At 40.0% G+C, this 18,334-nt stretch overlaps 2 protein-coding genes across 3 annotated transcripts in view; both read left to right on the top strand.

Moving 5' to 3' along the window:
• LOC129842718 (zinc finger protein ZFP2-like) overlaps positions 1-18,334 on the top strand; it is a 213,879-nt gene that overhangs the window by 136,058 nt on the left and 59,487 nt on the right. The gene's annotated exons all lie outside the window — the stretch shown is intronic.
• LOC129842723 (zinc finger protein 664-like) lies at positions 530-12,267 on the top strand. Its single transcript, XM_055911349.1, has 2 exons — positions 530-1,148; positions 8,219-12,267. Exons 1-2 carry the CDS (start codon positions 761-763, stop codon positions 9,148-9,150), a joined length of 1,320 nt encoding a protein of 439 aa, XP_055767324.1. The 5' UTR covers positions 530-760; the 3' UTR covers positions 9,151-12,267.

Genomic DNA, 18,334 nt, shown 5'->3' with positions numbered 1-18,334 from the left:
CTAGTATTTCTGTCCACCACATTTGATTCCGTTCAGTTCTGTGTAGGGGTTCCCCTCTCTCCTAGTATTTATGTTCGTCATCTTTGATGTAGTACAGTTCTTTGTAGGGGTTCCCCTCTCTCCTAGTATTTCTGTCCGCCATCTTTGATTCAGTTTAGTTCTGTGTAGGGTTACCCCTCTCTCCTAGTATTTCTGTCCGCCATCTTTGCTGAAGAAAGTCTAACAGTCATTAGCGCAGCAGCAGCCTCCCCCGGTCCTAGTGCCTGCTCGGTAAGATGTTTAAGATGCGATGGAACGGTTGACGAAATAAGAAATCACAGAAAAAATATATTGACTGATATTGATCTATTTAGGGGGGCTAATTCATATTTTAGGACTAGCTAATTCCCTGAATCCTACCCTTTAATTTTTTGTCTGAAATTTACATTTACATTTTACTCAACTGCGTTACCCACTCCAGGCAGCAGATTGCGGTCTGCGACTTTAAGGCAATGCTGCTACTGTGACGTATAATCTAGTGGACGGAACGCTTCTTTCAACAGCAACAGACAGTCAGACACCTCGATAGCTTGATAGACAAAATAGACGAACCAATAAAGCTCTTTAGACGCTTTAGTGTATATTAGCCACTGTATTTTAAAACCACTTCTGTCGCCTAGTTAGTTATCCGTTTTAATTTCATATTTACGGTGTTGTAGTTATTAGTCAGTTAGCGGGCTGGTTAAGTTAGCATTAGCCTAGCTAGCTAACATCTCCAACCATGAGGTCACTAAGCTACTCTCTTGTTAATGAAGAGAAGGACTGCTGGACGGAGAAAGAAGCTCTCGTCAAAGAGGAGAAGGAAGAGAAGGATATCACAGTAAAACAAGAAGTAGAGGGTGAGGCTGTTACAGTGAAAGAAGAAGATACAGACATTTCAGTGAAAGAAGAGGAAGACGCGTTCAGATTGAAAGAGGAGGAATATGTTACAGTAAAAGAAGAGGAGAAAGAGGAGGATGCAGTTTATGGAGTGAAAGAGGAGGAGGGGGAGATGACTGTCTCATTGAAAAAGGAGGTGGAAGAAGAGGAGGAAACTGGATTTCTGGACTCGGTTTCCCAAACGCATCTTAACAATGGTTCTAACGATGAACGGGCCCTGGTTAACACAAGTAAGTACTACCTTAGAAACAGAGACACAAACTCTGCAGTTGTTGAACTGTTTTATTTTTTTATTTAACCTTTATTTAACCAGGTGGCCATGATGTCATAATGATAGTTTAACCAGGTAGGCCATGATGTCATAATGATAGTTTAACCAGGTAGGCCAGTTGAGAACAAGTTCTCATTTACAACTGCGACCTGGCCAAGATAAAGCAAAGCAGTGTGACACAGACAACAACATAGAGTTACACATGGAATAACATGGAATAAACAATAAACAAGCCAATAACACAATAAACAAGTCAATGACACAGTAGAAAAAAATAAAGTCTATATATAGTGTGTGCAAAAGGCATGAGGTAGGCAATGAATAGTCCATAGTAGCGAAGAATTACAATTTAGCAGATTAACACTGGAGTGATAAATGAGCAGATGATGATGTGCAAGTAGAGATACTGGTGTGCAAAAGAGCAGAAAAGTACATGTACAGCTGCAGCGATCGATTAGCTGCTCAGATAGCTGATGTTTAAAGTTGGTGAGGGAAATATAAATCTCCAGCTTCAGCTATTTTTGAAATTCGTTCCAGTCACTGGCAGCAGAGAACTGGAAGGATGTGTGGTGTTAAAGGGGAAATCTGCAATTACCACATCCATATTTTGATTTTTAAATTATTTATTTATAGCCATTGATTCTTGAAGAATATAACACATGCCTCATGAGCTTAGTTCAACTGTTGTCCCCCATCAGAACCCCAAATAAGCTTTTTTTACTTCAATGTATAGAAACAATGTAAATCAACACTGCTTTTATTTATTTACTTTTCTGCTCTTTTGCACACCAGTATCTCTTCTTGCACATGATCATCTGATGATTTATCACTCCAGTGTTAATCTGCTAAATTGTAATTATTCGATTTATTGCCTACCTCATGCCTTTTGCACACATTGTATATAGATTCTCTTTTTTCTACCATGTTATTGACTTGTTTATTGTTTACTCCATGTGTAACTCTGTGTTGTTGTCTGTTCACACTGCTATGCTTTATCTTGGCCAGGTCGCAGTTGCAAATGAGAACTTGTTCTCAACTAGCCTACCTGGTTAAATAAAGGTGAAAAAAAAAAAAAGCCTCAAAACATAGTTAAAACTATAATGTTGATATCATGGATGGACAGTCCTTGCATCCATAGGTCTGTCTATGAATTTGAAAGTAGTTACATTTCTCCAGCCCCATCCATCATCTTATTAGCAAAATAGTGGTGGAATTACAGCTTTGTTATTGGTTGATTGATTCTTGTGTGGCTTTTTTAAAGGGACAACCTAGTATGTAAACAGCAACAAAATTGCTGCCCAGAGACTTGGTTTGGTAAACAGCTGAGGGATGGGGTCTGGAGAAATGTAACCACTCTCAAATTAATAGAGAAAGCTATTGTATCAACCGTAACCCAAAACCTAGCGACCTCGTCAAGAAGTTCAGACATCTTGGCATAACAGTTATAAGGTGTTGGCTTGACAGTCGCTGGACCCAGGTTTGAGTTCAGCTCAGGGCAACCCCCTGAATTCACTACACTATGAATACAAGGACTGGCCATGCATGATGTCATAATGATAGTTTAACCAGGTTTCGAGGATATATAGTATATTCTAGAATTCACCCATGATGTCATAATGATAGTGTAACCAGGTTTCTAGGATATATAGTATATTCTAGAATTCATCCATGATGTCATAATGATAGTTTAACCAGGTTTCTAGGCTATATCAGTTTCATTTAATTTATAATAGTATCTCAAAATCATTGTCTGTGATTAATCTACATTCTATCTAAATGAAAATTATACAAATCTAAATAACTTTTATTGCCATTATGACATCATGGATGAATTCTAGATGCCAACTATGTAAAAATAGCCGACATAAAGCCAACAAATAAAAACATTGCTAATAACTGTCCTATAAATCACATGGCCTGTCTATAACGAACTTGAAACATTGTATAAAATATTCTGGGCCCACAGTTTCCCGTGCCTGTGAGTTCTCGACCGACACAGCTGTAGGCTATTTGTGAAAGGGATAAGAAGTAATCAGGTGTTTTGACATTATATAGATCTACATTTGTGCTCAGGACAGGTAGACTAGTCCTACTTCTATATGTGTAACCAGGTAGACTAGTTCTACTACTATATGTGTTGTCAGGTAGACTAGTCCTAGTTCTATATGTGTAACCAGGTAGACTAGTCCTAGTTCTATATGTGTAACCAGGTAGACTAGTCCTCCTGCTACATGTGTAACCAGGTAGACTAGTCCTCCTGCTATATGTGTAACCAGGTAGACTAGTCCTCCTGCTATATGTGTAACCAGGTAGACTAGTCCTCCTGCTATATGTGTAACCAGGTAGACTAGTTCTACTTCTATGTGTGTAACCAGGTAGACTAGTCCTACTTCTATATGTGTAACCAGGTAGACTAGTCCTCCTGCTATATGTGTAACCAGGTAGACTAGTCCTCCTGCTATGTGTGTAACCAGGTAGACTAGTCCTACTTCTATATGTGTAACCAGGTAGACTAGTCCTCCTGCTATATGTCTAACCAGGTAGACTAGTCCTCCTGCTATGTGTGTAACCAGGTAGACTAGTCCTACTTCTATATGTGTAACCAGGTAGACTAGTCCTCCTGCTATATGTGTAACCAGGTAGACTAGTTCTACTTCTATATGTGTAACCAGGTAGACTAGTTCTACTTCTATATGTGTTGTCAGCTAGACTAGTCCTACTTCTATATGTGTAACCAGGTAGACTAGTCCTACTACTATATGTGTAACCAGGTAGACTAGTCCTACTTCTATATGTGTAACCAGGTAGACTAGTCCTACTTCTATATGTGTAACCAGGTAGACTAGTCCTACTTCTATATGTGTAACCAGGTAGACTAGTCCTACTTCTATATGTGTAACCAGGTAGACTAGTCCTACTTCTATATGTGTAACCAGGTAGACTAGTCCTACTTCTATATGCATTGTCGGGTAGACTAGTCCTACTTCTATATGCATTGTCGGGTAGACTAGTCCTACTTCTATATGCGTTGTCAGGTAGACTAGTCCTACTTCTATATGCGTTGTCGGGTAGACTAGTCCTACTTCTATATGCGTTGTCGGGTAGACTAGTCCTACTTCTATATGCGTTGTCGGGTAGACTAGTCCTACTTCTATATGCGTTGTCGGGTAGACTAGTCCTACTTCTATATGTGTTTTCGGGTAGACTAGTCCTACTTCTATATGCGTTGTCAGGTAGACTAGTCCTACTTCTATTTGTGTTGTCGGGTAGACTAGTGCTACTTCTACAGTGGGGAGAACAAGTATTTGACACACTGCCGATTTTGCAGGTTTTCCTACTTACAAAGCATGTAGATGTCTGTAATTTTTATCATAGGTACACTTCAACTGTGAGAGACGGAATGAATCTAAAACAAAAATCCAGAAAATCACTTTGTATGATTTTTAAGTAATTAATTTGCATTTTATTGCATGACATAAGTATTTGATACATCAGAAAAGCAGAACTTAATTTTTGGTACAGAAACCTTTATTTGCAATTACAGAGATCATGTGTTTCCTGTAGTTCTTGTCCAGGTTTGCACACACTGCAGCAGGGATTTTCTCCCACTCCTCCTCCATACAGACGTTCTCCAGATCCTTCAGGTTTCAGGGCTGTCGCTGGGCAATACGGACTTTCAGCTCCCTCCAAAGATTTTATATTGGGTTCAGGTCTGGAGACTGGCTAGGCCACTCCAGGACCTTCAGATGCTTTTTACGGAGCCACTCCTTAGTTTCCCTGGCTGTGTGTTTCGGGTCGTTGTCATGCTGGAAGACCCAGCCACGACCCATCTTCAATGCTCTTACTGAGGGAAGGAGGTTGTTGGCAAAGATCTCGCGATACATGGCCCCATCCATCCTCCCCTCAATACGGTGCAGTCAACCTGTCCCCTTTGCAGAAAAGCATCCCAAAAGAATGATGTTTCCACCTCCATGCTTCACGGTTGGGATGGTGTTCTTGGGGTTGTACTCATCCTTCTTCTTCCTCCAAACACGGCGAGTGGAGTTTAGACCAAAAAGCTTTATTTTTGTCTCATCAGACCACATGACCTTCTCCCATTCCTCCTCTGGATCATCCAGATGGTCATTGGAAAACTTCAGACGGGCCTGGACATGCGCTGGCTTGAGCAGGGGGAACTTGCGTGCGCTGCAGGATTTTAATCCATGACGGCGTAGTGTGTTACTAATGGTTTTCTTTGAGACTGTGGTTCCAGCTCTCTTCAGGTCATTGACCAGGTCCTGCCGTGTAGTTCTGGGCTGATCCCTCACCTTCCTCATGATCATTGATGCACCACGAGGTGAGATCTTGCATGTAGCCCCAGACCGAGGGTGATTGACCGTCATCTTTAAATTCTTCCATTTTCTAATAATTGCGCCAACAGTTGTTGCCTTCTCACCAAGCTGCTTGCCTATTGTCCTGTAGCCCATCCCAGCCTTGTGCAGGTCTACAATTGTATCACTGATGTCCTTACACAGCTCTCTGGTCCTGGCCATTGTGGAGAGGTTGGAGTCTGTTTGATTGAGTGTGTGGACAGGTGTTTTTTTGTACAGGTAACGAGTTCAAACAGTTGCAGTTAATACAGGTAATGAGTGGAGAACAGGAGGGCTTCTTAAAGAAAAACTAACAGGTCTGTGAGAGCCGGAATTCTTACTGGTTGGTAGGTGATCAAATACTTATGTCATGTAATAAAATGCTAATTAATTACCTAATCATACAACGTGATTTTCTGGATTTTTGTTTTAGATTCCGTCTCTCACAGTTGAAGTGTACCTATGATAAAAATTACAGACCTCTACATGCTTTGTAAGTAGGAAAACCTGCAAAATCGGCAGTGTATCAAATACTTGTTCTCCCCAGTGTATATATTTAAAAAAATATATATATATATATATTTTTTTAAATTGTTGACACCCCTCCCCAGAGGTGTCTCATTATTGGGATTCATTGCTGATTCCTACCTGTAGCTCACTATGAGGTGTCTAGTGTTAAATGTTAAGGCAAGGCTTTCGACTCTGTCAATCACCACATTCTTATCGTCAGACTCAACAGCCTTGGTTTCTCAAATGACTGCCTCGCCTGCTTCACCAACTACTTCTCAGATAGAGTTCAGTGTGTCAAATCGGAGGGCCTGTTGTCCAGACCTCTGGCAGTCTCTATGGGGGTGCCACAGGGTTCAATTCTCGGGCCGACTCTTTTCTCTGTATATATCAATGATGTCGCTCTTGCTGCTGGTGATTCTCTGATCCACCTCTACGCAGACGACACCATTCTGTATACATCTGGCCCTTCTTTGGACACTGTGTTAACAAACCTCCAAATGAGCTTCAATGTCATACAACTCTCCTTCCTTGGCCTCCAACTGCTCTTAAACGCTAGTAAAACTAAATGCTCTTCAACCGATCGCTGCCCTCATCCGCCCGACTAGCATCACTACTCTGGACGGTTCTGACTTAGAATATGTAGACAACTACAATTACCTAGGTGTCTGGTTAGACTGTAAACTCTCCTTCCAGACTCACATTAAACATCTCCAATCCCAAATTAAATCTAGAATCTGCTTCCTATTTCGCAACAAAGACTCCTAAACTCACGCTGCCAAACATACCCTCGTAAAACTGACTATCCTGCCGATACTTGACTTCAGTGATGTCATTTACAAAATAGCCTCCAACACTCTACTCAGCAAACTGGATGTAGTCTATCACAGTGCCATCCGTTTTGTCACCAAAGCCTCGTTGGCTGGTCCTCGCTACATATTCATCACTAAACCCACTGGCTCCAGGTCATCTATAAGTCTTTGCTAGGTAACGCTCCGCCTTAACTCAGCTCACTGGTCACCATAGCAACACCCACCCATAGCATGGCCTTTTTATTGCCTTACCTCCTTACTCCATCACACTGTATATAGATTTTTCTATTGTGTTATTGACTGTACTTTTGTTTATCCCATGTGTAACTCTGTGTTGTTTTTTTGTTGCACTGCTTTGATTTTTCTTGGCCAGGTCGCAGTTGTGAATGAGAACTTGTTCTCAACTGGCCACCTGGTTAAATAAAGGTGGGGGAAAAATGTAATTAAAAATACATTTAAACTTTGACTATGAAAAGCCAATTGACATTTATTCCTGATTATTATTTGACCCTGCTTGTCACTTATGAACATTTTGAACATCTTGGCCATGTTCTGTTATAATCTCCACCCGGCACAGCCAGAAGAGGACTGGCCACCCCTCATAGCCTGGTTCCTCTCTAGGTTTCTTCCTAGGTTTTGGCCTTTCTAGGGAGTTTTTCCTAGCCACCGTGCTTTTACACCTGCATTGCTTGCTGTTTGGGGTTTTAGGCTGGGTTTCTGTACAGCACTTCGAGATATTAGCTGATGTACGAAGGGCTATATAAAATAAACTTGATTGATTGACAACACCCAAATAGATACTGTCATTAACGCGATTCTTCAATAATTAAACATATTTCTTAATACTGTAGCAAACATTATATTACACAGGACATTCAAACGAGCCTTACAATTATAATCCAAAGTAGTGTGAAATGCACTCCCCTGAGTTTTCCCCCATTCACATTCAGAATACACTGAAAAACTGAAATCTTTGCTCACCATTTAAGATATACTACATCCATAACTGTCGGTTTCCTCATTAGCAGGGAGGAGTTTCTACAACCAAATTGCATGTGCATCGCCCTCGTGCCGCAATTGTATTAAACACAGAAAGGGGCCTAAATTAGAGACCAAAAGTCGTCTGGCACACTGCTTAGAGTTTCAACAACATGAATAACTTATTTCTACTCTACAATCATCGATGTTACTACTAAAATATGACTATTCTTGCTCATTTTAAGACAATTGTCAAATAATTTTAACATTCATTACAGATGTCAATTGTTGTACAACATCATGGCTATGCTGTTGGCATCACCTTTTACAGTGGATTTCCACTGTTGTGGGCCTTTAATCATCTGACTTTGTTGTTCGCACAGGAGAGAGACGGGACAGTCGTGGATCCTCTGGGGAGCCTCAACAACCTCATGATGCTGAAGAAGCAGAGAAGAGTCTCTCCAGATCAGAACGCCTCAATAAACACCTGCAGAGATCCACAGGGAAGAGAACTCACTGCTGCTCTGACTGTGGGAAGAGATTCACCTCATCAGGCATTACAATTCATCAGAGAATCCACACAGGAGAGAAACCTTATTGCTGTGTTCAATGTGGGAAGAGTTTTACTACATCTGTCTCTCTGACTTTACACCAGAGAATACACACAGGAGAGAAACCTTATAGCTGTGATCAATGTGGGAAGAGTTTTAGTACATCTAGCCCTCTGAGAGTGCACCAGAGAAGACACACAGGAGATAAACCTTTTAGCTGTGATCAATGTGGGAAGAGTTTTACTACATCTGGCTCTCTGACTTTACACCAGAGAACACACACAGGAGAGAAACCTTATAGCTGTGATCAATGTGGGAAGAGTTTTACTAGATCTGGCCATCTGACAGTACACCAGAGAACACACACAGGAGAGAAACCTTATGGCTGTGATCAATGTGGGAAGAGTTTTACTAGATCTAGCTATCTAACTATACACCAGAGAATACACACAGGAGATAAACCTTATAGTTGTGATCAATGTGGGAAGAGTTTTACTAGATCTAGCTATCTAACTATACACCAGAGAATACACACAGGAGATAAACCTTATGGCTGTGATCAATGTGGGAAGAGTTTTACTAGATCTGGCCATCTGACATTACACCAGAGAACACACACAGGAGAGAAACCTTATAGCTGTGATCAATGTGGGAAGAGTTTTGTTCAATCTAGCCAACTGACAGTGCACCAGAGAACACACACAGGAGAGAAACCTTATAGCTGTGGTCATGTGGGAAGAGATACTCTGGTAAAAGATCTCTGATCAAACATCAGAAAATACATGAAGGAGTTTTTTCATGATATTAATTAAATAATGTCACAATGTAGATTATTTTAACATTGTAGTAGGAGTATTTTAATGAATGTCAATGTAGAACCCTAAATGTTTGCCCCCTGTTCAATTGATTTTACCCTCAGGGAAAATCCAGGCTCTGAATTGAAAGAGTTACTATTTATGTGATTTAACAAAAAGTGACTAACAAAAAAGAATTGTGTTACACTTACCACGTTGGTGACCCACTGGAATCACAATGTAGCTAGCTGTTTACCACGTTGGTGACCCACTGGAATCACAATGTAGCTAGCTGTTTACCACGTTGGTGACCCACTGGAATCACAATGTAGCTAGCTGTTTACCACGTTGGTGACTCACTGGAATCACAATGTAGCTAGCTGTTTACCACGTTGGTGACCCACTGGAATCACAATGTAGCTAGCTGTTTACCACGTTGGTGACCCACTGGAATCACAATGTAGCTAGCTGTTTACCACATTGGTGACCCACTGGAATCACAATGTAGCTAGCTGTTTACCACGTTGGTGACCCACTGGAATCACAATGTAGCTAGCTGTTTACCACGTTGGTGACCCACTGGAATCACAATGTAGCTAGCTGTTTACCACGTTGGTGACCCACTGGAATCACAATGTATCTAGCTGTTTACCACGTTGGTGACCCACTGGAATCACAATGTAGCTAGCTGTTTACCACGTTAGTGACCCACTGGAATCACAATGTATCTAGCTGTTTACCACGTTGGTGACCCACTGGAATCACAATGTAGCTAGCTGTTTACCACGTTGGTGACCCACTGGAATCACAATGTATCTAGCTGTTTACCACGTTGGTGACCCACTGGAATCACAATGTAGCTAGCTGTTTACCACGTTGGTGACCCACTGGAATCTCAATGTAGCTAGCTGTTTACCACGTTGGTGACCCACTGGAATCACAATGTAGCTAGCTGTTTACCACGTTGGTGACCCACTGGAATCACAATGAAACACTCCAAAATGTTTAGGTTTTCAATATATCCCAAACTGTGTCTGCATATTGGTTATTGATTTGGACACGTTAAAACTGTGTTTTGATATTGCACTATTCCCATTTAGCAAAATGTCATTCAATTTTATTAACAATCTGACATCACTCCAGTATTTCTTGACAACATTCAAATGCTAATTGTCTTTATTCCACTACTGAAGAATCATGACTCAAATCACCTCATATATTCAAACATTCAGCCTGATAAAATATACATGTTTTATTATTCCATGCCTCACCATTAAGTTAATTATTGCCAATACATATTAACAAAGGGGTGAACATTTGGTTTTGATATTTCATATTATGTAACATTTAGTAATCATAGTTATTCATGCAACCAACTTGACATTTTTGGGTACAATTATATTGACATTGTTACCCTGCTTTTATATCCAACAACATGCCTATCTAGTGAACCCTGAAAAGAGAGAGAAGCTCCGCAGTGAGGTGGAAAGTTACTACTGATATCGCAGGAGTTTCCTCTTGAAATCAGACATGTCTGTGTTAAGGAGAACCTGGTTGCTGATTATCTCAAGGGTGGGCAGTCAAATAGATTTGTGTTTTGCATTTAGCCAGTGAGTTACCATGATCACAATTTATTTTGACACGTTTTTCCCGTGTTGGAGATTAGTTTTATCTCTTATTCTTTTCTGTGTTTTTTTGAAACGGCACTGTTAAGGGCTCGTAAGTAAGAGTTCCAGTGTTGTATCCGGCGCATGTGACTAATACAATTTGATTTGAGTTTTGTTTGGGCTCGTTCCAAGGGGACGAGAGTTCTAGAAGCTAGTGGGTTTTAGGGAGACGAGAGTTCTAGAAGCTAGTGGGTTTTAGGAAGACGAGAGTTCTAGAAGCTAGTGGGTTTTAGGGAGACGAGAGTTCTAGAAGCTAGTGAGTTTTAGGATTCTATGGAAAGAAAAATGATTAAAAAAATAATACGATTGTATATTATTATTTAGAAGAATGTGTTTTTTCTTGTTTTTAAATGTTGACAGCCAGTAGACACTATGTTTATATTGTAGAAGGTGAAGCATTGTAGATGATTATGTGAAATGGAAGTTGTAGAGATACTCTGAATGATTGGCTATGAAAAGCTAACTGACATTTACTCCTGAGGTGCAGATCTGTTGCACCTTCGACAACCACTGTGATTATTATTATTTGACCCTGCTGGTCATCTATGAACGTTTGAACATCTTGGCCATGTTCTGTTATAATCTCCACCCGGCACAGACAGAAGAGGACTGGCCACCCCTCAGAGCCTGGTTCCTCTCTAGGTTTCTTCCTAGGTTCTTGTCTTTCTAGGGAGTTTTTCCTAGTCGCCGTGCTTCTACACCTGCATTGCTTGCTGTTTGGGGTTTTAGGCTGGGTTTCTGTACAGCACTCTGTGACATCAGCTGATGTAAGAAGGGCTTTATAAATACATTTGATTGATTGTACAACTGAATGCATTCAACTGAAATGTGTCTTGGGTGCACTGATTGGTGTCACCTCGTTAGTCAGTATGTGTTACACCTGTGCTGGCTTGTCCATCTCGTTAGTGGGAAGGTGTTTCACCTGAGCTGGTCCAGGTTCTATTTAAGAGTGTCTGGCCCAGTATTCCAGTTGTCTTGATAGATGTGGAGAGTCAACACCTTTAGTTGCTCCACCTTTTTGGTTTGCTTCCTGTCTTTTAAGTTTGGTGTGGGTTTTTCTTTTGTTTGCCTCTTCTTGGGCAGATTTAGTGGTTCTCATGATGGGTGTCTTTTAGGTCCCAGTTGTTGTTACTAGTCAACTTTCATTGGACACCCCATAGTGTCTTTCAGAGCCCCTCCTAAAAAACAAGCTTATATTTTGGGTTGGATATTGCATCCAATTCATATTTTAATCAATGGCATTTCCTTAGGATGCTCATTAGTCTTTCAGTTGTTAGTCTTCTGTTTGTTGTGTACTAAATATTTCATTTTTTTATTTGTTTTTTTCTGTGAAGCCATTGTGTTGCATCCATGTCTAAAATGTGCTGTATAAATAAATCTTGATTTGATTTCAACAAATGAACCCAATGACTGACCAATCAACAGATTCTTGGTCCCTTTTAGTATTTGTTAAGGAATACAGTATATACATATGAGATGAGTAATACATAGACAGACACAGTAGAATAGGAAAGAATACAGTATATACATATGAGATGAGTAATACATAGACTAAGCTACAGTAGAATAGGATAGAATACAGTATATACATATGAGATGAGTAATACATAGACTAAGATACAGTAGAATAGGATAGAATACAGTATATACATATGAGATGAGTAATACATAGACAGATACAGTAGAATAGGATAGAATACAGTATATACATATGAGATGAGTAATACATAGACTAAGATACAGTAGAATAGGATAGAATACAGTATATACATATGAGATGAGTAATACATAGACTAAGATACAGTAAAATAGGATAGAATACAGTATATACATATGAGATGAGTAATACATAGACTAAGATACAATAGGATAGAATACAGTATATACAAATGAGATGAGTAATGCCAGATATGTAAACATTATTAAAGTGACTAGTGTTCCATTCCTTGAAGTGGCCAATGATTTCAAGTCTGTGTATGTAGGCAGCAGCCTCTGTGTTAGTGATGGAAAAACAGCTTCTGTCTCTCGGTCCCAGCTTTGATGCACCTGTACTGACCTCGCCTTCTGGATGATAGTGGGCTGAACAGGCAGTGGCTCGGGTAATAACAAAGAAAAAATGTTTGTGCCTGGGGGGAAATTCACTTTCATACAGCTATAAGGGGTGAGAAATTACACCAATATCAGCGGACAATTTGCACTAATGTAAATAAACATGGATGATGGAACATATTCCTTTTGCTGACGTGATGAACCGCTAAGGCACAGGTGTCAAACTCATTCCACGGGGGGCCGAGTGTCTGCGGGTTTTCGCTCCTCCCTTATACTTGATTGATGAATTAACATCACTAATTAGTTAGGAACTCCCCACACCTGGTTGTCTAGGGCTTTATTGAAAGGAAAAAACAAAAACCTGCAGACACTAGGCCCTCCGTGGAATGAGTTTGACACCCCTGCGCTAAGGGGACAAAAATATTTACCATCTAAACCATGTGTGACCTCACCTCTCTGGCTGTAGAAGTGTTCTCCCTAACCAGTCCCTCAACAGCTCTCTGACTGAGCTCCACCCTCACTGGGTCTTCAGAGGAGATAAAGGCTGAGGAGGGATGGAAGGATGAATGGATCAGTCAGTCAATAAAGTGTAGAGCTGCTGTCTGACAAAATCACTATTTTAGTAGTTCATTAAAGTAAATAAGGCTTTATGACTGCTGAATACCAACTATCAATCACTTAGATCATGTATTTTCAGGTAGAGATACATCCTTGGGACGCCCCTAGCCCGTTGAAGTTGACATTTAAATGTTTAAGGTAGGGGTTAAGGTTAGGGTTTAGGATAGGGATGTCCCAAGGATCACGGATAGCATTGACCATTGTGCCTTCTTCTGTCTCTTTTACATAGCAGGTGATGGGTTCTGACTTCTGAACTTGAAAATATGAAATATCCTTATTATGTGAAATTGAATGAAACAATAATGTATGTTGATGCTAATATGATGTACAATATTCCATGATGTTTCTATATGATAACAATACCGTAATATATTTACTATGATGTACAATATTCCATGATGTTTCTATATGATAACAATAGAGTAATATATTTAATATGATGTACAATATTCCATGATGTTTCTATATGATAACAATACTGTAATATATTTAATATGATGTACAATATTCCATGATGTTTCTATATGATAACAATACCGTAATATATTTAATATGATGTACAATATTCCATGATGTTTCTATATGATAACAATACCGTAATATATTTAATTTAAAGTTTCACTAATACATTTTTATTAACTTAATTATGATTCAACATCAGTTCACCGTTTCACCTCATACTATATTGGAGCAGCAGCAGCTGACTGCCCGGTTCAACATCAGTTCACCGTCTCACCTCATACTGTATTGGAACAGCAGCAGCTGACTGCCCAGTTCAACATCAGTTCACCGTCTCACCTTATACTGTATTGGAGCAGCAGCAGATGACTGCCCAGTTCAACGTCAGTTCACCGTCTCACCTCATACTGTATTGGAGCAGCAGCAGCTGACTGCCCGGTTCAACATCAGTTCACCGTCTCACCTCATACTGTATTGGAGCAGCAGCAGCTGACTGCCCGGTTCAACATCAGTTCACCGTCTCACCTCATACTGTATTGGAGCAGCAGCAGCTGACTGCCCGGTTCAACATCAGTTCACCGTCTCACCTCATACTGTATTGGAGCAGCAGCAGCTGACTGCCCAGTTCAACATCAGTTCACCGTCTCACCTCATACTGTATTGGAGCAGCAGCAGCTGACTGCCCGGTTCAACATCAGTTCACCGTCTCACCTCATACTGTATTGGACCAGCAGCAGCTGACTGCCCGGTTCAACATCAGTTCACCGTCTCACCTCATACTGTATTGGAGCAGCAGCAGCTGACTGCCCAGTTCAACATCAGTTCACCGTCTCACCTCATACTGTATTGGAGCAGCAGCAGCTGACTGCCCGGTTCAACGTCAGTTCACCGTCTCACCTCATACTGTATTGGAGCAGCAGCAGCTGACTGCCCGGTTCAACGTCAGTTCACCGTCTCACCTCATACTGTATTGGACCAGCAGCAGCTGACTTGATGTTGATGCTAATCAGCGTGTGTTGAATCTGAGAGTAAATAGATCCGACTACAACTTTAAAAATGAAGGGTTCAACTGGAGTTGTTCTCAGATCCCCTAAGAACCGTAGGGTTCTTGGTCAATGAAAAACAACCCCCAAAGGTTCTTCAAAGAACTTGTTTGAAGGTGGGTTCATCGAGGAACCTCCGTTGTTGCTGGACTTCTTCCGGGAACTTCGCGATTACAACTGAAAACGATGGTGACAAGTTTGGATGCGACAACAGTTAAAAAGGTTAAGTTGGGTTGATGTTTGGCTCTGAATATGTCTCGAAATCATTTATAATAATAATATAACATACTAGTAATGAATAACGAAGACAATTCTGGTTTTCTGTGAATATCTTCCATAACGTTACTATAGCTAATTACCGTAAATATTAGAAAGCCGGGTTTGACCGTCGGCGTTGTATGAGCTACAGTACAGTACCGTTATCTAGCTAGCTAACGTTATGTCCTAACTAGGCACAACGAGGTTTGGTTTATTTCCCTCAACTATATTCTTTCCCATATATTGTATAGCGTTTCCATAAAGCCAACATGGCTTTACACTCATTAACGTAAGTTTCCAATCTAGAGCAGTTCTCACTTTTGTGATAATGAACTAGCTAACGTTAACTAACTAACTAACTAAGGACGGTGACCTGTCCAGACGAGATGTTACAACGAACTGAATCGTCAATGGAGGTCTTCCTCTTTATATAGCCTGCTACAGCATGCAATACTATTAACTCACAAGGGGGCATAACGTTACATGTACAATACTATCTCATTTTGGAAACGTTACATGGACAATACTATCCCATTTTGGAAACGTTACATGGACAATACTATCCCATTTTGGAGACGTTACATGGACAATACTATCCCATTTTGGAAACGTTACAAGGACAATACTATCCCATTTTGGAAACGTTACATGGACAATACTATCCCATTTTGGAAACGTTACATGGACAATACTATCCAATTTTGGAAACGTTACATGTACAATACTATCCCATTTTGGAAACGTTACATGTCCGCCCCCTTGTGGAGGGAAATTATTATCTTAGATGGTAATTGTAGATGGGATTCAAATGCAAAATGGTATTAATACAGTGTCTAGACTACCTCTTTTGTATAAATGCCCTTCAGAATCCAAACACTGTATTGCCACGCAGCAAATGTTGTGTATAATCTTTCACGTCAGCCTGATAAAATATTGAACAATTTGTGTACAAAGATATCTTGAAATGTGATATTTGGCCTGTATGGCAGTACTGTTACTGTATGGCAGTACTGTATTGGCTAGTGCTTTTTCCAATATGTTATTCTATTTTACATTACATTGTATGTCGATGCCATGTATCTTTCAATATTTATTTAATATATATATATGTTTTAATGCTTGTAAGACTATTCTTTGACACATTTTCTCTTCCTTTGAAATTCTTATAGGACAGAACATGGACACAATGCAATTGGGATCAAGAAGAAGGTACAGATCTGTTGTAGGACAGCTGCATTTGAAGTGTACATTTAACCTACATAGCAGTCAATACAAACTGAAAATCTATTAGCATACAAATGTGTGCAAATGATTTTTTCAGATCTTCTCATAAATGAATCAAGTCCATGGAATGGATATAGACAAAACGATAATTCAAGGACTATCAGAGGTAGAGAGGCGAGGCAGGGGTGAGGACATCATCCTGCTATTTTGACAGTCCCTGAAGGACAATACAGAAGAGGTATTTGCTCTTATTCCTTCCCTTTCTCTAATGTATTTTGTAATAAAATGATCAAGTGTAGTAAGATCATTGCTTTACTTAACTAGGACTGGAGACCACAGCAGTGATTCTGCTCCTCCCAACCTCTTCAATGAGGACCCGAGTGGCCTTTATGTCCGTGACAAGGTATGCCTCTGCACAAATCATCTGTTTCTTCATAAACATAGGTGTGCATGCTGATATAAAACTACAGCTGAACATTTGTTATGTTCTTTGTTAATTGTATGTGTATTAATCTTTTATTACTTTTGTTGACACAGATTTCACCGCTCTTCACTCCTTTACTGCACATCGGTGGATATCCATTTCACCATGAGAATGAAATCCCGCTGGCCTTTGATGGGGAGAACATCCACGCCCTCGAGGACGTCCCCATGGGACTTGGGGCTCTGCTATGGCTGTATTTTTTATTTTCCCTTTAATTTCCCAAAAATGTCAGAAAAACACTTATGTTGTTAAGTTACTGTGTTCTGGGGATAAGAGAAGTTGGGGTGAAGTTACCAGGGCCGGTCATAAAGATGGCAAACTTCCTAACATAACTAAGTGGATACGATATACACACTAAAGCTGAAAAATCTGTATTTATCATCAAGTCTACAATATTGTTAGTTTACCTATGATTCATTTTTAATGTATGTTGTTTTTATTGTACATCATTATTTATATATTTTAAATGTCATGAAAAGCACTATACAAAGTAAATGTATTATTTATTATGGTCTGACATGTCTGCAGAAATGTAGCAATATTGTAATGTGTTTTGTTTGGTAAATTGTTTTGTAAATATTTATTCCCATGTGTGGTGCCACTAAATAAACAATTAATGATTTAAGTCAATATTGTTATTAAAATATGTTTTTGTAATGCAGGGAGGGTGGACAGCGAGTTAAAAAAGGAACCCAAAAAGGTTCTTTGAGGAACCATGATAAGGGGTTCTTCAAATAACTTATAGGGGTTCCCACAAAAGGTTCATCAAATAACTATTAGGGGTTCCCTCCTCTGTTTCAATTTGAAGAACCCCTAAAGGATACTCCAGGAACCTTTACTTTTTAGAGTGTATATTGATAAAACTCACCTTGTCCGAGAGACATTTACATAGTTTTGTCACGTTCCTGACCTATTTATGTTAGTTGTTATGTGTGTTAGTTGGTCAGGACGTGAGGTTGGGTGGGCATTCTATGTTTTCTGTTTCTGTGTTGGTTTTGGGTTGCCTGGTATGGCTCTTAATTAGAGGCAGGTGTTTGGCGTTCCTCTAATTAAGAGTCATATTTAGGTAGGCGTTGTCACAGTGTTCGTTGTGGGTGATTGTCTTCCGTGTTTGTGTATGTCGTTGCACCACACGGGACTGTTTTCGGTTTGTTTTGTTCATCGTTGTTTTTGTGTAGCCTGTTTTCTCTATTCGTGCGTTCTTCTTGTTTCATGTAAGTTCGTCGTCTAGGTCTGTCTACACCGTTTGTTGTTTTGTTAGTTTATTCAAGTTCGTGTTTTTTCGTTAATAAATATGTGTTCAAACTCCACTGCGCCTTGGTTCGATAAATACTCCTCCTTTTCTGATGAAG

The sequence above is a fragment of the Salvelinus fontinalis genome, unplaced genomic scaffold (assembly GCF_029448725.1).
Source record: "Salvelinus fontinalis isolate EN_2023a unplaced genomic scaffold, ASM2944872v1 scaffold_0062, whole genome shotgun sequence".
Lineage (NCBI taxonomy): Eukaryota > Metazoa > Chordata > Actinopteri > Salmoniformes > Salmonidae > Salvelinus > Salvelinus fontinalis.
The sequence above is the reverse complement of the archived record's forward strand: the minus strand, read 5'-3'. Positions and strand labels throughout refer to the sequence as shown.